General features: G+C 39.5%; 1 protein-coding gene across 5 annotated transcripts; it reads left to right on the top strand.

Annotated features, from left to right (window-relative positions):
• SEPTIN14 (septin 14) lies at positions 1 to 26,921 on the top strand. 5 transcript variants are annotated; one of them, XM_040662523.2, is made up of 11 exons: positions 1 to 108; positions 6,786 to 6,914; positions 7,125 to 7,242; positions 7,888 to 8,083; positions 9,577 to 9,763; positions 12,305 to 12,466; positions 13,196 to 13,292; positions 15,117 to 15,285; positions 22,296 to 22,428; positions 24,773 to 24,960; positions 25,179 to 25,628. In XM_040662523.2, exons 4-11 carry the CDS (start codon positions 7,953 to 7,955, stop codon positions 25,306 to 25,308), a joined length of 1,197 nt encoding a protein of 398 aa, XP_040518457.1. In that variant the 5' UTR covers positions 1 to 108; positions 6,786 to 6,914; positions 7,125 to 7,242; positions 7,888 to 7,952; the 3' UTR covers positions 25,309 to 25,628. The 5 variants fall into 5 exon arrangements, with proteins under 5 accessions (XP_040518457.1, XP_040518458.1, XP_015133401.1 ...); XM_040662524.2 differs by lacking the exon at positions 6,786 to 6,914 and adding an exon at positions 3,293 to 3,368; XM_015277915.4 differs by lacking the exons at positions 6,786 to 6,914; positions 25,179 to 25,628 and adding an exon at positions 26,086 to 26,921.
• Positions 26,922 to 27,336: the final 415 nt, after the last annotated feature.

Here is a 27,336-nt window from a genome sequence, read left to right as displayed (position 1 = left end):
CCCGGTCCCCGCTGGGGCTGAGGCGGATGGGAGGGTTCTGTCGCGGCGCTCCGTCTCGTCTCGCCGCTCTCCGTCCCTCCCAGGGCTATGGCCGGCGCGGGGCAGCCGGTAAGTCCCGCCGCGGGGAGCAGAGGGGGCTGCCAGCGCCTGCCCGCTGTGAGGGGAGGGGGGACGGGACAGCGCGGGGTGCAGGTCCCGGGCAGCGGCCTCCCGGGGAGGAACGGTACCGTACGGTACGGTACGAAACCGACTGGAGTCCTCGTAGTTGGGCAGCCGAAGCTGCCAGGGGGTTACAGATGTTGTGGAAGGTCTCAGCGGGCGCTGGGAGTTTCTAGAAATACGCTGCATCCTGGATATCAGGGAAGTGCTGCTGTGTGTATGAGGGCAAAGCGGTGGGCTCCCTTAGGCTTTGGGGGCACAGTACCCATCAGAGCTGGAGTTCTGAATACGAGTGTGAAATGGAGTCCTGTGCTGTGCTTCACACCTTAGCAATGCAAAGCACACGTGTAAGGCAGAGTGAGAGGACGTTGTCTGTTTGTTTGTTGAGGGAAAATTCCTCCACCCAGGCTGCATAGCCAGCAAGCTGCATTTTATGCCGGTAGGTGAAGCACCTGGTTGGGTGGCTCCAGGCTTTGTCCCACGGTGGTGTTACGCAGTGTGGCTGTGTGGGAGGCTGCCCTGGGAGAAGGGCTGAGGGAGCTGGGATCGTTCAGTCTGGAGGAGGCTCAGGGGAGACCTTATCACTCCCCTCAGTGACCTGAAAGAAGGCTGTGGTGAGGTGGGGCTCGGCGCCTTCTCCCAAGTAACAGCATTAGGACATGAGGGAATGGCCCCAAGTTGTGCCAGGAGAGATTCAGGTTGGATGTTAGGAAACGTTTCTTCTCTGAAAACATGATGAGGCAGTGGCACAGGCTGCCCAGGGAGGCGGGGGAAGCCCTGTCCATGGAAGTGTTGAGGTAATGTGGCGATGTGTCACTGAGGGACACGTTTACTGGGCATGGTGGGGGTGGGCTAATGATTGGACATGGTGATCTTAGCAGTCTTTTCCAACCTTAATGATTCTATGAGTCTATGAATGGAGGACAGCCACTGTACTCTGGGAGTCTCCTTTCATAAAGTCACGGAGGCTGGCAGAGATCTCTGAGATCACCAGGTCCAACCATCACCTAACAGCACGAGTCCCACCACTAAGCCTTGTTCCTTAGTGCTGCATCAACGCACCTCTTAAATACCTCAGGAACGAGGACCCCACTTCTTCCCTGAATGGCTTATTTCAGTGCTTGACCATCCTCTCCATGAAGAAATTGTCACTGATATTCAATCTAAACCGTCCCTGGGACAAGATTCCTTGCATCCTGTCACTTGTCACGTGAGGAAAGAGACCGATACCTCCTCGCTGCAGCTGGAGTAACTCTCCTTTGGGCCGGTTGGTGAGAGCCCAGTAAGATGTGGAAAGGGGACAAACCTAAGAGCTGCAGTTTAAGAAGCACTACAAAATGTTTTATGCTGATCGAGGTTGCATGAAGAGTGTGAAGACAGTAAAGCAGCAGCAGTGACTGAGAGTGGGACTGGAGGGCCCGCTAGGTCTGTGAAGAGAGGAGCATGGAGGTGGAAGGCTTCACAGAGGAGAGAGCTAAAAGCGGAAGGATGAGATAGATCTGTCACAGGGAACAGTGCTTTAGCCCTGGGTTTTCAAGTAACAAAGCGACATCAAATAAGATTTCCTAGCTTGGCACATGCTGTGCGATCATTGAAGTGTCTCTGAGCGTGTTGTGGGGGGGGGTTTTGTTCTCAGTCCTTTCACAGAAGGAATGCAAAACCACTCAGAGTGCAGTCTGACCTTACCACACAATCGGGCTGCACACAGTCTGGGATGCACGCATTCAGTGCTTCCAAGTTTTGAAATTCTGACTTCTGGGAAAGTTCTGGCAGCCGCTGTCGCTGTACAGCAGCGCACAATGCTCAGCATTGACTAATTAAAGGGGAGAAGAAGAAAGCAACCCACGTTGCAGTCAGACACCCGCTGCCAGCTGCTGCCGCTCGCACCCAGGGCCTTGCTCCTGGTGTGGACAAGGAGGGCCATGGACTGCTGCTGTCCAGGAAACACAGTGCCCCGGTGGCCCCCAGCCAGCCCAGGGCATGTCTACTGAGGCAGAGCGGTCACTGCGTCAGTGCCGATTATTTTCTCTTATCACAGATATCTCAGTGTGCTGCAGCAGATTTCAGCTCCTTTCTTTGTTTTCCGTCTTACCTGCAGTGCAGGAGGTGCAGGTACAAAGCACGCCACGTTCTCAGGTTACTCAAACCTGCTGCGAAAGAGAGGCCTTCGTGACATTTGCAAGTGCCTGTGAAATCACCTCCTCACAACTGGAAAATGAGCAAGGTGTTCCTGCTTTTTTGCTTCTCTGCTGCTAACTATCCTCACTTAGAATCCAGCAGTTCTCTGCAGCAGCAGCACAGCGAGCTGCATGTCCTCAGCTGACAGCACCGTGCTGCTTGCTCTGCCCATATGTATATCAAAGAAGTTTTGTGGCGCTCGGTGGTTTAAGGCAGTCAGCTGCCTTGTGTGTTGAAGTGGACTAGAAAAGAGAAATTGTAGGTACATCAGACTGCCAGAATGCTGTGTAAAAGGTCATTTGCAAGAGCTGTGAGAAGAATCCTGGGCTCGAGATACTTTGGATCAGTCCCTAAAAGCCGGCTGCTGTTTCTGTCATAGTGAATAAATCACTTGTTCACTCTTTGTAATGTTTCTCAAATGATTTTCTTCGAATCATCCTTTGGCCAGTAATTTCCTATGCAGTGTTTTTTGGCACATTTTGCTTCATATTTGACTCCTTTTTATTTTACAGAGTAGGCTGATGTATTAATTCAGTGTAATTCTTAGCATATTTCTTTTCTTACTCTGCAACCTAATGGATTTTTCTTCATATGTTTGTTTTCCTACCTCACTCCCCTGTATTAGCTGTTCCCTCTCTTCTGTGTTGCTTCACCAAGATTCCCTTTCTGTTCCCTCTGCTCATCCCACCCTCTCTGTCTCACTCTCATGCATGTATCTGAATAGAGATTCACCAGCGGTATGCGTGGCTGCATCTTCATTTTACATTTTGACCACCCAAAAACAGAAAATAATTTTCAGAGTAGAAAAACAGAATGCCTGTTTTGAGGCACTAGCAACGTTAATATTTATTGGATTACATTTAATGGCATCAGGGAGGTAATTGATTGTAGCAGCACAGTGTCACTTGGTATTGGGGAATTAAAATTAATTTTCTCGTTTAATGAATACCCACAGCTGTTTGCTGTCGTGAGAGACTTGGGACTCTGAACGAGTTGCGTTTGCAGAGCCTGCAGGACAGCAGACTGCTGAGGTAATGGTTTACTTGGACTGCAAGTCTGGTTCTGCAGGAGGCTTATCTGGGACACCTGTGTAAGTCCAAGATGCAGCCTTTGATGTGGAATGGCCCAGAGTTGTGCAATTTTAGTCTGAAAAACGTGGCAGGGTTAAAATAGAACTTTGTTTGTTTCCGAAAGAAAAATTTTTAAATGCTACTTTTGTCTCAGATGATAATTTTTATTTGCACACTGCTTCTAATGGGCTAGACCACTTTCCATAAACCAGTATACTCGGGATACTGATTTTGCTGGTTCTATGAATGTTACACTACCAATCTTGTAAAAAACAAATTGGAAGGGAGGAGCAAGATGTGATTTGAGCCACTGCAACCTGCCTAAATTGTTTGCTATTTTGATGAGACTATTAATTCTAAGAAAGAAATGAGAAGCAGGAAGAATTTATGGGAGTTTTTTGGCCCTAGTAGCGTTCAGACTGCAGGCTTTGAGTACTTCACTGAATAAAGTTGGGTGGTGAGCTGTCTTCAAACACGATTTAGCTGCTCCAGCCAGCCAAAGCCAATTCAAAAGGACTAACTAGTACAGCAACTTAACTGCTTTTGCATGATTTACATTTGGTAATGTTTTAGTTGTCACCGCTTTCCTAAACAGGTGATACAGAAGCAACTTATTTTTCAACCAGATGACTTATTCTTTCTTAGAAAAGTAGTAAGAGTGCAGATATTTCATAACCAGGCTTGTGAATTTAATGTCTCTGATATTAGATTACATAGTAATGCAGTGAGGCTGCATGGGGTGCTGGCACACGGGAGGAAACACATAGAATATTAAGGTTGGAAAAGACCACTAAGGTTGACTAGTCATGATGTGCTTGGAAAATTTTGGAAGGGAAAATGTAGCTTATTACTCTTTATATGAACGTTCCCATGTTTGTCAGACTTAACAGGTTTACAGAGTTACTTATTAGAAGAGCATGGATGGTTGTAAATCTCCAGATCGGGACAGCAGGTCTCAATGTTGTGATGTTTGTCATGTGGGAAGCAGAAGTACAACCATGCAAGGATATCTTCTTCTAAATCAGCATGGCTGAGACTTCAGCTGAAATTGAATTACACCGTATTTCTTGAAAGTTTAACAGTTAAGAGCTTTTCCTGCAATGTGATTGGTGAAACTGGTTCCTGAAGAGTCAGTTGAGTTTTAGGACAGCTATCTGAACAGCTTAGTAGCTGTTTAAATCCCTGAAACAGTACACAGACTTAGAAATAGACCCTAAAGTTTCCAGCTTTTCATCAGACTCAACTATTAATGTAATTATTTTCATGTGTGCAATACCAAAAGTCTTCCAGACCCTGAGTTACCTTGTTCTGACCATCCTTCAGTCTGTCAGTCTTCTCTTTAAAATGAGAACAGTAGGGCAAGACATTAAAACCTGTTCTTATGACTGATAGAACGAAAACCCTTTGTGCTTGAAATTCCTGCTGTTAGGTACTCTGTGGCCATGCATGTTCTCGCTGTCACATCATGTAGAGCTGGTGAGGCGTGAGGTGTGGGGCGGAGGCGGTGGTTGGTGGTTAGCTTGTTGGCTTACCGAGTCATTATCTCTGGCAGAAAGAACTGAGAAGAGTGACCTTGCGATGAAGGTTCTAAATTACATGTGGGGGAAATACGATTCACGTTCTAGTGCTTGTAGCCTTTTCCTTTATTACGCATTTACAGCTTACCAGGGTGTTTCTGGTGTCAAGTTGTTGTGTGAAATAACACAGGATTTGCAGTGGACTTCTGTATATTTACATTTCCAGAAAAACACTTTTTATTTTCACTTGTAACTGTGTGATATCATTAAATTAACTTCTGTGTACTGAAGAAAGATGAAATACGCTGTTTTAATGTAGCAAACTTCAGATGATTGCCTTGACAACTGCATACATGTTGGTTGCAGACGTATCTCTTTCCTGACTGAAACACATATCCGTAAGTAGAGATTTTCTGGGAGAAACTCAGACACACAAAGAAATGACCAATTTTAGAAGAGCGGTACAGCCATATTGTTGAGCTGTAAACACGGCCATAGTTTTCTAAGCTAAGCACAGAGAAGGCGCCTTGTTTTGCACGTTTATTGTTCCATTGTCCTCTGTTTAACAGAAATTTTATCTACTTTTGTGATAAACAACCGATATAACAGTAGAAGGAAAGATTGTTTGTTAGTTCTGTTCCCAGAAAACAATACACTTTCGTGCTGAATTGCTTGGCTGTGATTAATCACTTTCTTCCTTTCGAAATTGGAAGTTCCGGAGTTGCAGGCTGTGAGGGCTCGTGCTGCTTTCCCATGTGCTGCGGGTACAACTGTAATAGGAAGTTTCTCACTCTTGCTAAGCAGATTTTATTCTGTTGTAGTGCCTTGTGGGTGATGAAGTAATTGTTTCTAGTGACTTCTGAGAGTGGCCAAGAAGTTTGTGGCTTTTGTTGGTTTGGCCATAGAAATGAAACTGGACTTTAGTCAAAAAACCCTGCAGAGGTGGTGAAGGGTCTGTAGGGCAAGGTGCATAAGGAGCGGCTGAGGCCCCTCAGCGTGCTCAGCTCAGAGCAGAGGAGCTGAGGGGAGGCCTCATGGCGGCTGCAGCTCCTCACAGGGAGCGGAGGGGCAGCGCTGAGCTCTGCTCTGTGTGACCACGACAAGGCCCGAGGGAACGGCATGGAGCTGTCAGGGGAGGGGCAGCTGGGGGTTAGGGAAAGGGGCTGCACCAGAGGGCGATGGGCATGGGCTGCCCAGGGCAGTGGTTTCTCCTCGTTGAATTCGTCTAATTAGAGATACCTGACTACACTGATCTAAACTGTGAGCGAGCGCAGTCTGTAGTCCCACACAAGAAATCCTGAGCAAAGCCGGAGGAAGGGAACCATCTGCTGTAAGCCATGTCTGCATCCTTTCAGCTGCAAGCAGTTGGATACTTGCTGTGCGTACCAGCTATAAAAGGTGGCGCTCCTGTGTGCTTAGAATTATTAAATGAAGATGTTTCTACAGTTGGCTAGATACACATTCTCAGGAGCCAGTAAGGGCAAGTGGATTACAAACAGAAGAGGCAGAATAACAAGGACCTGTTGCTCTTAACACTTTTGATACGGCATGTTTTGAAACACAATTGTATGAACTGATAATCTTATGCATTGTTTTTTGTATGCTCATTGCCTTGGTGTTGTGATGCAGGATTCTGGATATTTGAAACACAATATGCTCCTCTAGACGTTTCTAATAATATATATTGTCTAGAGTTCTGATGGGTAGGTAATGAAATAGTTACTTACGTAAAATAACATAATACAATTCCAGCTACTCAGAATGTATTCTGATTGCTAATATATACCTTCCTGTGATTATGGTCCCTGTTTTGAAATCTGTCCCATAAGTTGTTTTTAATAGTCTTTTCTTCAATTCTTAGAGCGAATCAACTGTGATTTGATATTCTTCGTGTGGTTTTTAGTTGGACTTGTCCATATCATTTCATTTCTGCACCCCCTTCCCCCAAAGAAAAAGGTCTTTACTTTGACACTGCAAATAGCCACGTAGAGTAAGTCTGAATATTTTCTATTTTCTCAAGTTATAGAGTAAAGCTGAGCTGAGAGATTCTTTTTTCTCCTGGACTGTTGCTTTACTGAGTTCCTTGTAAATCGAAAGGAATGAATTCTGGCTTACCAACAGGGTTCCTTTCTTGCCATTGCTAATTGCTTTGCAACTCGCTTTGATAACGTACTTCTTTCTTTTTTTTTTCTTTTAATAGAAGAATGATGGCCTTCGATCCTTATCCTTGTCTGGCCATGTTGGTTTTGATACTTTACCTGATCAGCTGGTTAACAAATCCATCAAGCAAGGCTTCTGCTTCAACATTCTTTGTATCGGTAAGTGCCGTTGGGTTGTAAGCTACACCTCTCCTTAGGAAGTGACTTTTTAATGTTAAGCATGAACTGTAATTCCACGCTTTCCCCAACTTTGCTCATTTGTATCAATCATTTGGATTTATATTTAGCATTTTTATAAAGAACAGAAAGACAAAAAGTGTTCCAAGTGGGTGTCATGCACTTACTGATTTGTGGGTAGCTTCTTGGATTCTTTTGAGTGAATGGGGCTACACAGTTTTTACTGCAACAGAGTTTTAGATCAAGAAGTCCTAAAATTCAAGGTGATAATACAGACATATTTCTGTGCTTACCAAATAAATGCTTCTTTATAAAAATTGTGTCAAACCTTGTGTGGTTTCACAGCAAGTTACTTAGCTTTTGAATCCAATGGTAAATTTGTCTGCAGTTCTGCTTATTACTCATTATAGGTAAGTATTAACTGTCTCCTGTTTATGCAATAAAAATTTGACAGAAGGTATTTAGTGCTCCTTGTATTAAAAAAAATGGAATGCAGCAATTGTTCGGAGAAATTATTTAATATTTTTTGGTGGATTTGTCACATTGTTCTGATAACATTTGCTGTGCTTGGCAGGTATTTTATTTCATGTGCAAAATTTCTCCCCCATACCTTCTGTTTAACTTTAGGGGAAACTGGATCTGGGAAATCTACCTTAATAAACTGTCTATTTAACACCAGTTTTGATGAATCCATGTCAACTCATTTTCATCCAAATGTAAGACTTAAAGCTCAGAGATACGAACTCCATGAAAGCAATGTTCGTTTGAAACTAACCGTTGTGAGTACTGTGGGATTTGGTGACCAGATAAACAAAGAAGATAGGTAAGTGTTGCCTTGTTGCTAATGTATGCAGAAGTCTTGGTCTTCAGTTCCAGTTTGATTCTTCCTTGGGCTTTGTAGTAAATATTTTTCTTACATATATTCTAAATATTTGGTTAACTGTTTTCTCTGTGTACCAAAGCGGGTAGTGTTTTCCTTCTTGTCTGGGAAACTGTTGGAGAAATCAGCTGAAATCTGCTCCCTTTATAATAAAATCTTTTATAAATAAGTGTAAATAAAAAGTACAGTAGTGACTAGAGTTTCTTTTGAGCAGGGTAAGTTCCACAGGAGACTATTTAAACAACCAAGAAGGTTATGATGTATGCTACATTATAGAGTAGATCTGTAGGTTGCTGTTGTTTTTTTTGTTGTTGTTGTCTGTTTGTTTTTTAATATTGAATTGTATTAAAGACTTCGAACTGGAAAGAACATCATATGGATTCTTGAAGTCCTTTGTTTTTAAGTTGGTCAGCTTAATCAAAAGATACAGAGGTGCAGTGCCGGTTTTGTCTCTGCTGTTATGAACTGAAGATTTTAAAATATTGAACTGTATCTCAGCAGTTTTTCTCTTTCATTATAATGAATTCTATTAGTCCACTGTGCTGCATGGGTGCCTAAATTGTGATCGTTAATTGAAGGTTAGAGAATCACGTTGCGATTGTCATGATATCACTGTCCTGTGATATCATGGGAAAACAGCTAGTGCTAGAGACTTGGATGAGCGTGATGTATGTAGATATTAATACAGATACTAGAGGTGCTGATATATTATATTGTAAGAAGCTGCCTTTTAACCCTTTATTAATTTTGGATACAACTACTGCTTTTGAATTTTGTTTGCATTTGATTTGGTCTAGTAAATTTTTGTGGCAGCAAAACTGTGAGGTCCTGCTGCTTAGACAAATGGCCAAACTCTCTTTTTGAAAGCAGGTTATAATTGTGTTTTAAGTAGGATGAAGTTTACTTAAACTGTACTGATGTTGCAAATCAGATTTTCATTCTTCTCTTACATTCCTCCTTTCCAATTTTTGTTTATTGTTTAAGAGCTCTATCATGTACAGTACTTCATCTTCAGAGGATACTGGAAGTCCTATTTCTTGGTACTGGTAATTGCATGTTCTTTCTTGTATCTAGAAGTTCCATGTGTCTTTCTTGAATCTAAGTGTTCTGTGGTTGCACAGTGTCACGGCCAAAGTTTATAAAACATCTCGAGAAGATCACTAATAAGCAAAAGTAAATTTACATAGCTTTTTTTTTTTTTTCCTCTGATAGTAGCTAGAGAGTATTTTATCTGTTTTAGGTGCACAGTTATTTTTGGAGTAGTCCCTCAGAAATTAGGATCAGTACATTTAATTTCTTGCTGTATTATGCAGCTACATGAGCATCCTGTTCATTTTAAAATGAAAATGCACGCAGCAGTACAAGACTAATTTCTTTCTTAGCTTGCTTGGGAGTAGCTAATGTCTGGTTGTTGAATTTTATTTTATTTCTTACAGCTATCAGCCAATAGTGGATTACATAGATGCACAATTTGAAGCCTACCTCCAAGAAGAACTGAAAATTAAACGTTCCATATTTAACTACCATGATACTCGCATCCATGTGTGCCTCTACATCATTTCACCTACAGGCCATTCCCTAAAGACTCTAGATTTGTTAACCATGAAAAGTCTAGACAGCAAGGTAAGACTTTGAAACAGCTCTTAGGATTTGTTCTGTTTTCTGGCTCATCTTGCAGCTTATAAGTCTGCTACCAACTCTTTGTTCCAAATCTGTGTGTTTGGTTTTAGGAGGTTGTATTTTGTTTGTTTGTTTTTTAACTTCAGAACCACTTAGTTCAACAAAAAATTTACAGTTCATCGCTTATTTATTCACAAATGGGAAGAACAGAGAGAAACAGTCACTTAACAGAGCTGCTCCTTCACATTGTGCATGCTTAAGTGTTTTCCTCAGTCAGTTTCCTGGATGAGGGGACCGATTTAAACTGAAAACTAAAGATTTTTGCCTGGTTAGGAAACTGATCAAGCTGAAAAGTAATCTGTCTCTTTGTAGAGCTGTGTAGATTTTAGTTCTGCCTGCAAAGGAGCTGCTGTATGCGAGTGGAGAAGGTGAAGACTGCTACTTCAGTTTCAGATGTTGACTTTTTATGTGGGGTTGAAGTGATTCTGTGTTAGCGGCCTGTGGCTTTCTAGCAGAATTCAGCTTTGTGCAGTGGGAGTTGTGACTGGGGAATAGGCTGAAAGGAGTCAGCTGGTGCACAAGCGAGCAGCAGGCATAGATGGAAGCACTGGGTCTTGAAGCACATCTGGATGTGGTCCAGCTCAATATAGCTCGTCTCCTGTTAGTACATTTCAGTGCGTGCTTTCAATTAGTGTTGCTCTTGGATGAAAGTACTGAGATAATAGTTGTCAAGTAAACCTTAGGAGCTGCTAGCAGAAATAAGTCTTGCTTAACAGATTAAAAAGACTATTTCTGTTGCTTATCTAAACTCACAGTAGTACTGTTTTAAAATTTTAATGACAGATATGATTTAACATCAGTATTGATAACTAGACTCAGTTTGCAGTGATCTTGCTTTTGTTTTGTTACTTGTCTCCACAGCAATGTTTCCCTGCTATTCATTACCAATCTTTCCTAGTTAGAAGGGCCTGAAAACCTTTTATGTTGAGAAGGCAGAGTGAAGGTTAATTAAAGTCTGAGGACTCTCTTCCATCCATTTTTAAAGCTGTGTAGTGGAAAATCTGGATCAGTGTACCTCAGCTAATTTAGCTGAAGCTTTAGATTTTTACTAGCTGTGTCTTATTGTTTATACAATCAGTCATCAGAATAATAGATGTAGCATTTTGATTTAACCACATATATGCTTAGGCTGCATATGCTGCACTGTTAAGGAATATCACCAGTTAATCTGAGAAGTCATACTTTAGTGTTGGTATGAGGAAACTGGGGAGGGAGGAGCCCGAGAGGCAGGAAGATAAAGTGAGTGAGGGTAAGAAACTCTAGTTTAAGAAATAAAATAGTTTGTTTTAATGATACCGATTTTGAGAGATTTATTCTTCTGAAATTGTAACACCATTTGTTTTATTTAGAATTAAGGGCACTGTACAAAATTCACTTCCCTGAAATATTTCTGAAATACTGATGTGCTACGTGTTACATACATCTGCTTCGCAAGCACTTGTTAGCATAGCTAAGTTATCTTTCCAGGGAGGTTGTTTATTTGACTTAATGCTTGCTATTACTTTTTCCTGCCCTCCTGACACAGGTCAGTGTTTTCTTGAAGTCTTTTGCTGTCTCTGCAGTCTCAGAAAAATTACTGAATAGAGTCTTGAAAGTTCATGCTGTGGAAAATCCATTCAGGCAGAATAGTTGAAACAATACAGAATGGGGAGTTTGTGTGTACTTTTCTTCCTTTTCTTGTGTCTATAATCAAGGAACCATTCAGAACTCTCAAATTCTCAGAGATCTGGAAGAATTGTAGCGATACACCAGAATTTTAGAGGTTAATTCTTTGTATCCTGTTCTGAAGGGAGTGGTAGGAAGGTCGTAGATGCCGAATTACTCTTAAGAGTTACTGTCATAACTATTTTAGCAGATGGGTCAACTTACAGCATTAGGATTGAATTTAGAGTTCTGAGTAACTACTGCAACACCTTGGAGGTGAGATTCTTCAGTCGTAGACATTCTTCTGCCTTCAGCAGGTACATGTCAAACTCATTGATGTGCTAATGCAGTAAGAGCTATGGGTGACAGTAATGAGATGAAGAGGACCTTGTTGTACCTGAAGGGAAGCTGAGGTGTTGGCAGCCTTTTCTTCGTGCATTTAACTTCCCAACCTTTAATACCTGACGTGTCCCCCAGTGCCATAAACCAAAAATTCCGTTTTTTAAATAGAGGTATAAATACTTCATGACATTTTGGTAAAGAAGTAGGCATTGCTGTTCCTTTGAGTGATAAGCTGTATGAGGTCTCCTTTCTAATTCTTTTCTCAGAGTTAGTTATGAGGAATTATATTAAATAAAGCGTTGCTGTTTGCAAATAGTGGCAGTGAATATATTTTAATGATTTGTGAAGTTTTTTTGGTTATTGTTGAAAATAATCAGATACTGATGGTAAAGTTTAGACTGCAAGGGTAGTTTTGAAGAGCTTATGACCAATCAAATTTGTTAATGTTGTTGTCTCAAATTGATGTCTTACAGATTTCATGTAATTTGTCATTAATAGGTGAACATTATACCACTTATAGGCAAAGCAGACAGCATTTCTAAAACAGAACTGCAGCAATTCAAGAGGAAACTCATTAGTGAATTAGTTAGCAATGGTGTGCGGATATACCAGTTTCCAACTGATGATGAAGCCGTTTCTCAAATTAATGCTGTCATGAATGTAAGTAAATGGCAGTAATGTCAATATTTCAGTATTAACACATCGCTGTATCATTAATTCATGCCTGTTCTTCTGTGACAGTGTTGAGGATTATGGGTTTGTATTTTTTGCAAGTTAGTTATTTATTTTCTCTTTCTTAAAATGGCTCTCATGCTTTTGGGCTCCCTTAACCCCCCAGGTTTCTCTGTCCCTTTGCTGTTGATGCTGCTTGTTTTAGGAGGCTCTTTCTTTTCTGACTCTGGAGAGGGGATCTCACTCCTAAATACTTTTCGTTGTTTCTGGATGTTTAATACATATCCACTAACATAGATGAACAGATTTGCTCTTTTCCATAGTGAACGTTACCTTACATGCATTAGAGAAGGTAATCAAGTGACTCATTTCTCCAGTTTTTTCTGTTTTTTATGTCTGCAGTACTGTTTTCTGTTTGCTTTTTCCTTTTTTTTTTTTTTTTCTTTTTCGTTTCTTTCCTTCCATATCAAGACGCATTTTCTTTAGGAATGACAAAGTCAGGTGGACTCCAAGCTTTTTCACTGTTGTGCTTTCAGATCTACCCTGTCAGCTTAAACTAAGCCTGTGAGGCTAGACTTGGGTGTTTTGAGCATTCTGTCTGTATTCGCTCCTTGTGTGGTAGATTTTTTACCCTTTGTTTATTTTTTGGAGTGCTTGCTTTTCAGTTCTTACGTAAGAATTCTGAGAGATAAGGCTGTGTTGGTGTGACTCTTGCAGGGGCATTTACCTTTTGCTGTAGTGGGAAGTACAGAAGAGGTGAAAATTGGAAACAAAATGGTGAAAGCTCGTCAGTACCCTTGGGGCACTGTACAAGGTAAATGAATTCTCAGTGTATAACTATAGTGGCTAATAACAGTTCCTATGGATATCAGTGAATCTTATAATTAAAAAAGACCATAAAAATATGCAGGTCATTCTGAAAGTAAAGCTTCGTATTTTATTATGTTGGCTCACAATGTAAGAGGCAGATGTTGGTGAGATGGCAGTAGAGGTTGAACCTTCCTACCAGTATTCATTTACATTTTATTGCCATGTGATACATGGCAGCAGAGGGACAGTCTGAAACAATGGCATCTGACATGGAAATACGTATGAGGCAAAGGTCTGTCATTGAATTCCTCCGTACAGAAAAAATGACATTCATCAACACTTGCTGAACACTGATGGATACCAAACAGTGGATGTGAGCAGTGAGGTGGCGAATGCTGCATTTCAGCAATAGCGGCAGCAACGTGAAAGACAAGTCATGTTCCAAATGGCCATGAACAGCAATTCTCCACAAATTGCAGAGTGTTTCGATTAGCTCATCCATGTAAATTGGTAGACTATGACCAGGGAAATGTGTACGGGGCTGAATATCAGCTTCAGTGAGTTACAGATGATGGTGGCAGTGTTGGAATATCACAAAGTTTGCGCCAGGTGGATCCCACGAATGCTCACACAGAAACAGAAAGAACACTGTATACAAGTTTGTCAGGACCTACTGACCCAGTACCGGGCTTAAGGTGACAGTTTCCTGGGTCACATCATTACTTGTTGTGAGATGTGGTGTCACTGCTATGAGCCAGAGTCAAAACAACAGTCCGTAGAGCGACAAGATGTGAATTCCCTATCAAAGAGAAAGTTCAAGACACAGCCCACAGTGGGTAATGGGATGTGCCGTGTCTTTTCGATAGGAAAGGGGTGTTCCTTCTGGATTTCCTGGAACCTGGGCAAACCATCAGCTGATGGCTATGTTGCAATTGCTGGCTAAGCTTAAGGCTTGAACTTCTTGTGCAAAAGATAACCACACCCTCCATATAGTCCAGATATAGCACTTTCTGACTTCCACCGGTTCACACTAACAAAGCATGGACTGCATGGGCAACATTTTCTTAGCAACTGCCATTACAGCAGCTGTGAAGCAGCGGGTTACCTCTGCTGATGTAGATTTTTACAAGCGTGGCACGTAGGGTCTTGTTTATAGCTGGTGAAAATGCACAGCTACTGGTGGTGACTATGTTGAAAAAGAATGTTTTGTAGCTGAGAATGGGTTCTATCAAATAGTGTTATTGTGCTCCTTGTATCTGTTGTCATTTCCATGGAAATAAATAAGTCATTACTTTCGGAGTGACCTGCATATTTTATGGTCTTTTTTAATTGTAAGATTCACTGATATTCATATGAGCTGTTATTAGACACTACTGTCATATTGATTGTAATTTGTATAAGCAGCTTAGAGAATTTAGAAATTCATATTTGAAGTCTGCAGTAACTGGTAGTTCCAACACTGATGCTTTCCTGGAATCAAGCCATGAGATGCTGTATGCAATATTAGAGTTGGTTGATATTATGGCAGTGCCTGTAGGACTACCAGATTGTAAAATTTCCTGATTGTCACAAGAGAAAAAGATAAATTATTAGTTGTTCAATTCAAATGTGAAATCAGGACATACTGGAACATGTTCAGTGGTACATACGGTTAGTGCTTCAATGTGTATGTTAGAAATCACAAGAAAGTGCAGGAGGTATAATAAATACAGATCCCTTTTCCTGGAAGTGTAGTTAGTAAACAAAATAGAAGGATCTCAATGCTATTTAAAATATATTTTGACAATTTCTGTACTTGTGTATAATGATCCCTCTTTGAACTGATTAGTGGAAAATGAGAACCACTGTGACTTTGTGAAGCTCCGTGAGATGCTTATTTGCACAAATATGGAAGATTTAATAGAGCAGACTCACGCATGCCATTATGAGCTGTACAGGCGCCGCAGACTGCAGGAGATGGGCTTCAGAGACATTGACCCTGAGAACAAGCCAGTAAGGTAAGAGTCTTACTGTACAGCACTGGCTTTCCACTTTCATTCATTTCATATTTGACTGTATCAACACAATACCGAATGAGGTTCATAGTTAGAACAGTTCTTATGAGAGAGAGAGAATGTTTATGTATTACTGTTTTTTTCTAAATCAGCGTAAGTACATACCTGTTCATTCATTTATCTTCATGGAGCAGTATATGGGTTTATGTGAGCATTGCTTTTACAGGCATACAAGCTCTATTTCTGAAATACATCTGTTTTATAAAAAACTTGAGAATTTTAATTTTCATTGTGGAGTATATCCATTTTTCACAGGTATGTATACCGAATGCCTTTTGGAATGTTATCCTTACAGAAATAATCTGTTTTACATTTTCTCTAATATTGTCTGATTCTGAGCAATGGTTTGGCTACCCTTAAAGTTCAGGAGGAGCTATAGCAAAAACTTTTACAAAATCATTGTTTACGCTGTTGACTTCCTACATTAGCTGCTGTAATAACAGACATATAGCCTTTTTGGGTCAAGATATCTCTTATTATACCATAAGAAGTTATTATTGCAGGTTGTTCCAGAGGAGAATAAAGCAAAGGATTAGAATCACTCAGCTGTTCCATGTAGTAAAGCTGTTTTCTGTAGGAAATATTTCTAATTTCTATATCCAGTTTGTTTAATCTGTTATTTCCAGTTCCTTCCTCTCTTTCTTCCAACTTCCTTTGGTCATTTTATATGTAGAGCTGTGTAAATTGTTATTATCCTGATGGGGAGAAACTGATGTTTCGGGAATCTTCAAAGTCTTCACATTTTAGCAAAGTGCTGTTACTGCATAGTCACTTTGGAAAATACCAACTTAAACCAGGCATAAAAACAAAGTATGGATTTGCATTAAAAACAGTTTCTAATACTTTGAACCAATTGGATTTTTAACTTGTTTCACATAGAGATCCGGAACCTATTTAAATGTTCTGATAAAAATAGCTTTCCTTCAGATTGTTTTTAGCAGCTTAAATTCTTTGCTTTCACCTTTACTTTGTGCAGAAGTTCTAAAGCAGTTGCTGTTACTCTAACTCGTAGAGTGTTGATGGAGCAACATTTCTTTCACTTTCACTAGGTCTGATTTATATATTATTCAAAGTGATTATTAAATAAGAAGAATGTAGTCAAGGAAGATGCTGGACATGGGCACTTCTTGGTGAAATCTTAATGTCAAGGCATGCTTAAGGCAGCAGTTCATTTAGACCTTGAGCTGACCATGAATCACCATGACATTTCTCTTGACTTAAAAAGGAAGGAATAATTTCTTTCCATACATAGAGACCAAAGGTGAATGAAATTTAAAGCCCACTGTAATTGACCATAGACTTTTCATTGGGTTTGAGAACACACACTAACAGCTGATACCTTATTTTCTTTGTGAAAAGAAAGTGTATAGATTTGTTCATGGGGATAATGACTGCAGTACCTTTTGCTTTCCTGAATTTGAATTTCACAATGTACAGCCATTTCAAACTAAGAATTCTTAAATTAAAAAAAAAAAAAATGTCCACAGAACTATGTATTTTTTTCCACAAATACAAGAGTTGTCTTTGCAGAACCCCTAAACAATTGACACTTCATTAACAACGAAGTCTGCCTTGACATCAGAATGTCATAGTATTTTACATGTTAGAAGTTGATTTAGTGAAGTTACAGAAAAGATTACTTCCCTCTGGTGTGTAATTTTTATGCATGGGCCACTAAATGTCAGCTTATTAAGAGTGTTGGGGCATGACAGTACTCTTTAAGAATTAGTTCTGGCAAATCACATCTGTTGGAAATGTAATTATTTGGAAGGATAAGAATAGGTATTGCATGCAGATCCAGCAACGTAAACTTTTTCCCAGGTCTACAGAGAAAGGAAGAAACAAGTGGGACCAGATGTAGGATGTGTGCTTGTATCTTAGTCATGTGGCATGGTGGAAGATGCTGAGGTCTGAAAGGGAAGGCATTTGGTCATTCGTGAGAGACATTTCATGATACCATAAAAAGGGAAGAGAATATAGCAGATCTGTGTGTGACATAATTAGTAACCTCATCCATAAGGTGCTTTACAAAGCTACTGATGAAACCATGAAGTGTGCTATTTTCAGCATGTGATAAAAAATGTCACTTTGCATTGAAAGCAACCATTGAAGCTCAATGGTTCTTGTTTTTCTGACTTGCAGATTTACGGTTCTGTCAGAATAGGGGCTATCCTTTTATTCTAAGTAGAAGTGCATTACTGAATTATGATCCTATTTGTCCTTTGATGTTTACAGTGTATGTTTACAGTTACATACTCAGGAACTGTAAGAGCTTTAGTTTTAGTCTACAAATAATACAAATAGCAGTATGTGACTGAATGTTAGAATTTCATGTCTAAATTTGTATTGAAAAGTCACATTTTATGCCTGTGATGTAGCTGCCTACATGCTGAATTTGATAATCTGAGTTGGATTGTTTTGTGAGAAATGTAGAAAATCTTACAGTGCTGATGTTCATAGCATTTAAACATTGACACTTGAGGAGGTAACATGCCCTGTCTTTTGGCATGATGCACAAAAGCCACTTGTGGAGTTCTTGTACAATTCTTTTGGATTTAAAAGTACAGTAGTAGTTTATTCATTCGAAATTGTATGCTTGCGCAAAGCAACATCAGTAATTCTTGGATTTTCAGGTACCTTCTGAGATAGGTTACAGGTGGACATCCATAAAGGCTTCCACTCTTCCACGTGGAAAGAAAAAAAAACAACCCAAAACATTATCAAATTTTAATTTTATGGGATTGCTGAAGACCTTTTTTTTTGTGTGTTTGTGTGTGTGGATTGTCTACTCCTGCCATTTTGAGGGTCTAGTTACTTCCATTAGGAAATCTTAGATTGAAAAGTTGTGAACCTCCTAGATTCGGATCATTCTCAGCAAGAGATGATTGCCAAAATGCGCAGAACAGAGAATTTTGGAATAGTAAGAAACAGTGATCTAGATATCAAGACTGCTTCCGGCCAAACAAGTGTCAAAATATATACGTGTTTGGTAAGCTTAGATGTTTGCAAGGGAGGAGAGGACTATTATATTATTGAATTCGGGCATTTTGTTAGTCTACTTTTTGGATACAAACTGTGTTGTTGCCTCAGGGAGCGTTCTTGTTGTGAAAGAAGAAAACTGATAGGCAAGAGTCTGTTGAAAAAAGGTTGACATTTGGGCTGTTTGCTTTCATGTTCTGATTCTCTGGTGTTAATTATTCTCTAGTGTAGTTGTTTTTCTGTGTTCAGAGGTACAGTTTCTTCATCTTAAATGTCTCAGTTTCTCAGTATGTGAAGAACCATCTCTTATTCCTCCCTAAAACTGGCATATTCAGACCTTGCAGTTCTAGAACAAAAACATGTTTATTTTCAGTCTGTTTTGAGGATGAAGAGAGAACGGGAAGGATTCAATAAGAAGTTCCCATGTAGAGGAACGTTGATATGATTAAAATTGTCTTTTCTAAGGAAGGAAGACAACATATCTAAAAGACCATTAGACTTCCTCAAAAAGTCACTTGGAATTGGAGTCCATCTGACCAAGTGTTGATCTTTGCATTTGAGCTAAATAATTTTAACCTCTGTATGGGAAGACTGAACTCCAGCCAAAATACATGTATTTTCAAGCCTTTGTTGGGAAAAATGGTAATTATTTAGATCTGCCAAATCCTAAATGTTGCTTCATATCAACATAGGTAGTCCACTGAGTCAAGGGACTCTGCTATTGATACCTGCTATTAGTTAACTTTCTTTTTTATGATACACTTTCACTGATATTGGAATGTTATATGGAAAGTTCCAGGAGTATTTTTCAAACTTGAAAATTGTATTAAATTTTAAATGAACAAACTATAGAACAGCTTGAATGTCTTTCTTATCCGATGTCCATGAAACACACAACAGTTGTGTTCCACCAAGCAATGAATTTCACTTCAATTAGAGTCTTAGTTTATGAACAGAATGTGCCTGATTTGCATCTTTATTTCTGGAATTCCATGTTCTAAGCCTTATGCAAATAAGAAAACTATACGTGACAGCTTTTCTCCTGTTGAAAGGTAGGTGATAGTGCTGTTAGGAGCCGTGTAACGGGTTAGTAAAGCATATGCTTTCTTCACAGAGCACAAGGTATAAAATTATTGAGGTCCCACCAAGAAGAATGAGAGATTTTTTTAAATTATTTGTCGTGTTTTTTAAACATGTAATTTGATTACGAGGTAAACCCAGTGTCTGCAAGGTTAATCTATTACTCATATCAAGACTTCTCCTTTACTGATTTTATTTGATAAACTAGCTTAGGCTGAGTCTGAAGATGTCCACATACTTAAATGAAGATGCAACTGCAGCATGTTAGTGTAGTTGAGTTTTTGCTTTAGCTTTTTTGCTGTATTACACGCAAAGGCAGACTGCTGTAGAACTGACACACAGTGAGGCTGCTGGTACTTGAATAACCTGTTTTCGTTATTGCTTTACTGTTATTGCATGTGCTTTCTGAACTTATATGTAGTGTGAATTAATATACCTGTATGAAAACCGTGTCCATATTTCAAGTGGTAGATACAGTGTTAGGACCTACATTGATTTAATAAATAAATAAATAACCAAATCAAAGCAAAATGTTGTTCTGCTGAACCTATTTGGTTGCAAAGTATCACTCAAATATTGTTGGATAGGAAAAGAGCTTTTTGACTTTGTGATAGAATCGTAGAATCACTCAGGTTGGAAAAGACCTTAAAGATTATTGAGACCTACCACAGCCTGACCATACTACCCTAACTTAACAACCCTCTGCTAAATCATGTCCCTGAGCACCGCATCCAAATGGTTCTTAAACACATCCAGGGATGGTGACTCAACCACCTCCCTGGGGAACCTATCCCAGTGCTGAACTACTCTTTCTGTAAAGAAGTTTTTCCTGATATCCAACCTGAACTTACCCTGGTGCAACTTGAGGCCATTTCCCCTCATCCTGTCACCTGTCAGCAGTGAGAAGAGACCATCTCCGCTCTCACTGTGAGTACCTTTCAGATATTGGAAGAGAGCAATAAGATCTCTCTCAGACTCATTTTCCCCAGACTAAACTGCCCCAGTTCCCTCAGCCTTTCCTCATAGGGCATATTCTCCAAGCCCCTCACAAGCCTTGTTGCCCTTAGGTCTGCATGTACAATTTCAAGATGATTATTCCGTGTCTTTAGGTTATATTTTGAATAAAAGTAAGTAACAAGTAAGTAACTTTAGGATTGGGAAACTGTTCAGTCATCTTAAATTTAAATACAGAAGAAAGAGATTTCAGCTTCCTGTTGCTCTAAATGAGTTTTTAGACATCCTGTTTCGTAAGTCTTTCCATTTAAGAACCCTTTCCATAAAAATTGTTAAAAACGAAGGGTGAGACTTCCAACTCAGTACAAAAGTGTGTGTATAATGCATTTACTTTTAAATAAATAATATAAAGCAATTTTGAGTATTTTATATATGTTTTTAATGTAAGAAATATATATATGTATTTTTCATCAGAGTGAAGGATGTGAAAGACAACTAGAAAAGTAATAGTAACTGGTGATATCTGAAAGGCTGACCAGTCATTTTTCAGGAGGTGTTGAATAGTGTACAAGAAGAGCCCCAGAATAAAGAGGGAGTTGTTCTGATGTTTCTGCGTGTCCTTTTCTCCTGCAAGATACTGGAGAGATCCTTCAGGTTTTGTTATAATCATAATCGCAGCTCTGATCCTCCATGTTTGCTTTTGTGGCATCATGTGATTTAGAGAAGTTGTAAATGTTTTGTTGGAAGAATTCGTAGCACTAAACAGGTATGCTTTCTGAAGTTACTGTGCTCTTTGGGATTGGAGGTACATGCCTACACAGGCTATATTCCTTTTTTCCCAAGCAGAATTTTGCTAGTAGGAAGTGGTGGTATATACCCTGAAAGTATCAACTGTGTGATAGCATTTGTGTGAATTATCGGCATATTTTAATGTGCTATGATAAGCTTGCATACAAAGGAAATTTCTCAATTTTGAGTACCTGTTTTTCAATGGAAAGAAAATTGGCTTGCATATTGGAATGTCTATTAGAGTAAGTTTGGAAAAAGTGGAAGGAAAGGCACTGGAAGTGCTCATGGATGTCATCATGGGATCTGTCTCAATTATTTTATAACGGCCTGGGGAATCTGCAGAGATCCCAGTTGACTGGAAACTGGCTAACATTATTCCAGTTTTCAAGAGGGGCAAGAAGGAAGACCCTGGTAACTACAGACCTGTCTGTCTCACTTCAGTGCCTGGCAAAATTATGGAGAGTATTACTGTGAGAGCTATTGACAAACACCTGGAAGACAACACAGTCACGGATTGCAGCCAACATGGGCTTACAGGGTAAAGTCCTGTTTAACAAACGTAATGTCCTTTTATGATCAGCTTACCCACTCAGTTGACCAAGGGGAACTGGTTCACGTCATCGTTCTGGATTTCCACAAAGCTTTCAGTGTTGTTTCTCACAGTATCCTTCTGGAGAAAATGTCTGACATGCAGCTAGATGAGTAAATAACATGAGTGGTGGTGTGTCCAGATGCATTGTGTTTGTAACGTCCTGTGCTAAGGCTGAGGTTTCACAATGTGGAAGTTTTGGGGGGATTTTTCTTGCAATTTCACTGTCTTGATTAATAACTAACTTCTGCTTCCAATGTGAATAATTTTTACTTGAAAGTTACAACTCCAGTGTTTTAGAATGTGAGATTTCTCAAGTGCTTCATTTACTTTAAAAAGTAAAGTACTGTTAGCTTTGATATTTTTTGTTCTTGCAAGGTTGTTTACTTAAGTAAAAACTAAGAAAGCTCAGAAACCTGTTTCTACTGAAGTCTCTGAACTATTACTGTGATACTTAATATTTCAGATGTGTTTGATTTGTTTAAATAATGTTCCAGATTGTTAGTTTTCCACATTGAATCGAACAGTGTACTGGAGACCTGCTTATGTTTTTGGACTTCAGTCTACAGGAAGCCTATGAGACAAAGAGGCGCGAGTTCTACCTTGAGCTGCAACGAAGAGAGGAGGAGATGAGGCAGAAATTTGTGCAGAGAGTGAAGGAGAAAGAAGCAGTATTGAAAGAAGCAGAGCAACGGGTAAGCATGCTGGTCTGTCTTGAGTTTGTGTGCTGAGGTGTGGAACAGTTCTTAGCAAAATCACAACTTGTTGATATTTGTAATTTTCTAATAGGTGGCAGTAATGATTGAAATCAAAAGCCGATTGACTACAAAGATTAGCTTAGCAGATTGATTAGACTCTCAGGAATAAATGGCAAACTTTTATGGAATGAGAGAGGTTATGGTGTCCAGGGTTTAGTTGATAGCTGGGACCACAGTAGGAAGGAATATGGTGATGAATATAATGGTCATGTGTTTGTCATATCGGCACAGCAGGTGCTTTTCAGGCATAGGTTGCTGGAAGAGTAGTCTGTCTGTTGGGGCCTCTAGAAGTCACATTACAGCAATTTATGACAGTTAACCATGGCCTAGTCACTAAAGAATCGTGCAGTTACAGTTATTATTTTTTGTCCATTACAGTAGAATTGAGTTTTGTGGTGAGATTTTAAACAGGAAAGTATTGTTGTCTGAGATCCCTTCCTGCCATGTCCCTTGAGTTCTTCTCACTTGCGGATTGAAGAAGGAGCTCAGTCTTTATATTACAATAATAGTTGGTTCATAGAGTATGTTCAGATGCACATTTTAAGTATGAAGGAGACTTAATATACTATATTTTCTAAACCTGTATAGTTTCCTGTGCTAGTGGTGGAGAGTTATCAGGTTCAATCCTTCTCAGTATGAGGCTGTCCAATTGGAATAATACTTAGCTGTGCCTATTTTGAACACAAACAAGTTTTACACATTCTGTGATACCTTTTGATGTTTTTCCTTCTGTGCTTTATACCGTGCAGTTTCTGTGAGCTCTGCATATTGCAATTGAATTATGGATATTAATTTTCCCAGTTCCTGATGTGAGAAAACAATAATGCAGTCACTTGCAAAGAACATTTGTCATAAACTCTCATGCTGCTCATTTCCATATACACTCCTAGAAGTGTGTATGCGTATATGGAAATAAAAGAAAAACAGGAGTTTCTGTTGTACTCGAGATGGCTTTTGTGTCCTTCATTTAGAGGAAACTTGTACTTACAATGTGTGGAGTGGTACAATTGCTTTAGCACCTTACGTTTTCTACCCTGAATTATTTTTATTGCAATGCATCAGATTAACTGTAGTAATGAAATAAATGATGAATACTATACATCCATACACACACATCTATAAAGCATGACAGCTCTATTGTATAGGGTAGGCATGCTGATACATTTGTAGTATTATTTTTGTTCTTTCTCTGTGCAAGATGGAAATAAATCTGTCTGACTTCTGTGCCAGTATAGCTGCACTCAGATTGAGTTGTGCCACTTCTGTATTCAGGAACAGGTTGCCCAGAGAGGTGGTGGATGCCCCATCCCTGGAGACTTCAAGGCAAAGCTGGATCAGGCCCTAGGCAACCTGATAGAGCTGTACATGTCCCTGTTCATTGCAGGGGAGTTAGAACAGATGACCTTTAAAGGTCCTTCCAACTCTAAGGATTCTGTGATTCTATTATTGACATAATTCAGGGGCACAAGCTTTGTACCTCAGCAAGCACTTTAGTTTACTTGAGTCTGAAGATTCTAAATGTTTAACGTCATTGGTTGGATCAGAGAAATGACATAGTTGAAATCCAAGGGTATTTTGGTAGGGTTATAGTTTTCAGCCACACGAGCATCTTGATCCAGCTGGTCAGAAGGATACTGAAGCAGGGGTAAGTGGGAGGTGAGGAATGGAGGCACACAGTACTCCTTGGTTACCATGCACAATTACACAAGTGCGTTTAAACAGATCAAATACATCCTAAGGGTAGAATCCATTAATACATTAAAAAAAAAAGAAAAAAAAAAGATTTTTTGTTGCAGAGAAGCAGCTAACTTCTGACAGGTAGCAAGTAACTCCCCAATTAATTGCGTATATACGTATTAATACATACATGTAATTAATAAACATATTAAAATACATACCCTATATAACAAAAGTATGCATGGTTTCTTGCCTGGTGGATTCTGCTCGACACATTCTCATCTAATATTTTTGTTTCCTCTCTAAAGGAATCCTTGTTTTTGATCTAAGAAAGGTACATCCTGCAGTAGATCTAATACTCATGTAGTGCCTTCCGTCATTTCCACCCTCACTTTGTGTGTGGTAGCCTAGCATCCATGAGAAAAATACAATATAAATCTGATATATTCTTCTGGATTGCTGATTTCTTGGGAAAGAACTGCAATTTTTTTGTAGTTTTAACATCACCTGAGGTGGTTTTTACTGTTTAATTGCAGTGTTTTTGTATTGTGATATCACCACCTTGTGTTACTAGTTGGAAATGCATTTTCTGTGCTCTCAACAGATACAGGCTAAGTTTGAACATCTTATGCTAATGCATCAAGAAGAGAAACAGAAATTAGAGAAGAAGCGAAAAGCTCTAGAGGAAGAAATAGCTCTATTTAACATGAAGAAAGCTAATGCTGAATTACTCCAAACAAAGCCAACGGTCTCTACTCCTGTTAGCTTGAAGAGAGACAAGGACCGCAAAAAGTAAGTGCTTTTGTTAGTCATCAGAGATAGCAATAGAAAATTCTTTCACTTCTGTAACACAAATTCTAGTCATCTTTTAAAGAAGATGCAAATGTGTTCCTGTTCTGTTTTGTGCTTGAAATTCTGTCATGCTTGGATCTCTGGCTCTGAAGTTAACATTTAGAGTAATTGTATATTCTACGAGCATTCTTTTTCTCTCCCCCCTCCACCCCATGAAGGGATCAAGGTTTTCGACTTGAACTGCTGTGTTTTGACATCAGAAATGAAGAAGTTGTGAATGTTCACAAACAGAGCAAGAGGGAGAAGTTAGAGAGGGAGAGAAATTCAACCAGGGAATCCCAAAAATAGTATTGACTGCAGCAGCATTCAGATTTTGAGTGTAGGTTGCATTGGCTTTGTGAAGCAACCTGTCTGCTGCTGTCCCATAACACTAGATTTGTCTTCCTGTTACTGACTTCTTTGAGGATTGATGAATAAAATTGGCTCTAAAATCGCACTGTCTACAGAGTATGACCTGATGCATGTTTCACTTGATGTTCCTTCCCTCTTCACCCCAAAATAAAAGCTTGAATAAATTCTGAAATTTTAGAGATGCGTTCAGCAGTAGTCTCCAGAATGACGTGCTCATCTGCTTCCTTTATAGGCATTAAATTAAATAATGTAAACAACAGATGTTGTCAGTTTATTATTTTCCGTTCCTGATAGGTTACAGTTTTACTGTGGACACAATTTTGTTGGCAAATCTCCTGTGGCACTTAAAAGCAGATCTTTTGTACACAAGTTATGCATAACTCCTGGAGGATGAAAACCTGCAGAAGCTTTGTGGGTGCACGTACTTGCACAAATATCAACAAGACAGCTGTGAAGTTTTGGGATGTATGCTAGAAGCTTGCTTCTGGTTTTTGACAAATTCTATTGCATTTCAAATAATGCCACTGAATTCCTATTGCTAGACTTCTTTTTTTTTTTTTTTTTTCTGGAAAAGGGGAATTATTGGTAACAGAAGTTGTAACCTGTACTATTGTGATGAACTCCCAAGTTCAGGAGATTTCCAGATGTTTTCTCTGGCTTAGTTTTATTTCTTCAGAATATGTTACAATTTATATGCTTGCTTTTGTTTTTCAGTTCCAGCTTTACATAATGCCAATGATGGAAGAATGATAATTTCTTTTGGGGAAGCTGTGATGCACAGTATGGTTTTGGAGGTCAAGGAGTTGCAGTTTCTTACTAAGGGAATTGGACAATCTCTCTTGGTTGCTGCAGGCTACGTGAGAGTTCTTAAGTTTGAGTGGCATGCACATGGTGCGACCATTACTGTCATTGTCTATGGACTTTCTAGTATGTGTCTGCCTTGATGCACACTTGCTTCATGTATGTGTGGCCAACTTTGATTCATTTTATCTGCATTGTACCAAAGAAAAGTTGCGTGCTATGAACAGTTCCATTCATAGTATGAATGCCTTAGTACAAAAGTATTCAGTAAATATATCTACCCTAGCCTTTCTAAAGAGTTATTTTCATACGACATATTAGTCTACTAAATATTATTTAATACAAGTGCTGACTTAATGTAACTATTTACTTATTTTGCTGACAATGGTTTATTTATAGGCTTTTATTTACAAGCACCGTCCTCATTCTCAGATGCAATCCATTGAGACACTTTGCAGTGCTGCACTGTTGCGTGATATTTCATCTAACGTTACTAACAATTTGGAAAGTACCTACAACTTCTTGTCGCTTGTGAGTGGTGTTCAGTTACAGCAGAGGTTAAACTTTACGCGGTTAACTTCAAGAGTTTTGGGTTAAAACAACTTTCAAATGTTTTTTTGTATTTTGAGTAGCCATAGTAACAAATGGGAAACATTCTCCAGGGGTGCAGTTTTCTAAAGTGGTTTTGTGGGACTTTTTAAAAATGAAATACTAAGTTGACAGAAATAAAATACTTTGGTTTTGCTAAAGTGTTGCTGTTGTTCTTCCTCTCCCTCCCATGTTATTGAAGTCAAGGTGTAGTCAAGGTGCTTAAATGTATTGCATTTATTGATTGGAAAAAATGTACGATTGTGCATGCTGTGTCTGAAGGACGGTGTGACTCATCACACACCCCTGTACTTAAAACCAGAACTTCTCTGTTTTATTCATGCGGCGCTGCGTATGAGATTTCTTTCCTCGACTTCCACAGCAGTGGGAAGGAATATGTAAGGTACATAAGCCCTTAACTGACCAGAAAAGGGTCTAGCTGTGTTTGTTTTCAGTCAGTTCCACAGCCCAAGCAGGCTGTGATGTAGGAGGGAAAGGTTAAAAGGAGACACCCATTTAGTCCGCATGCCCTGCCAGCATGTAACTGACACTTCTTTCATGAGGAGGAAGCTGGCT

Source organism: Gallus gallus, chromosome 1 (assembly GCF_016699485.2).
Source record: "Gallus gallus isolate bGalGal1 chromosome 1, bGalGal1.mat.broiler.GRCg7b, whole genome shotgun sequence".
NCBI lineage: Eukaryota > Metazoa > Chordata > Aves > Galliformes > Phasianidae > Gallus > Gallus gallus.
Note: the sequence above shows the minus strand (reverse complement) of the source record. Positions and strands in the feature narration are given on the sequence as shown.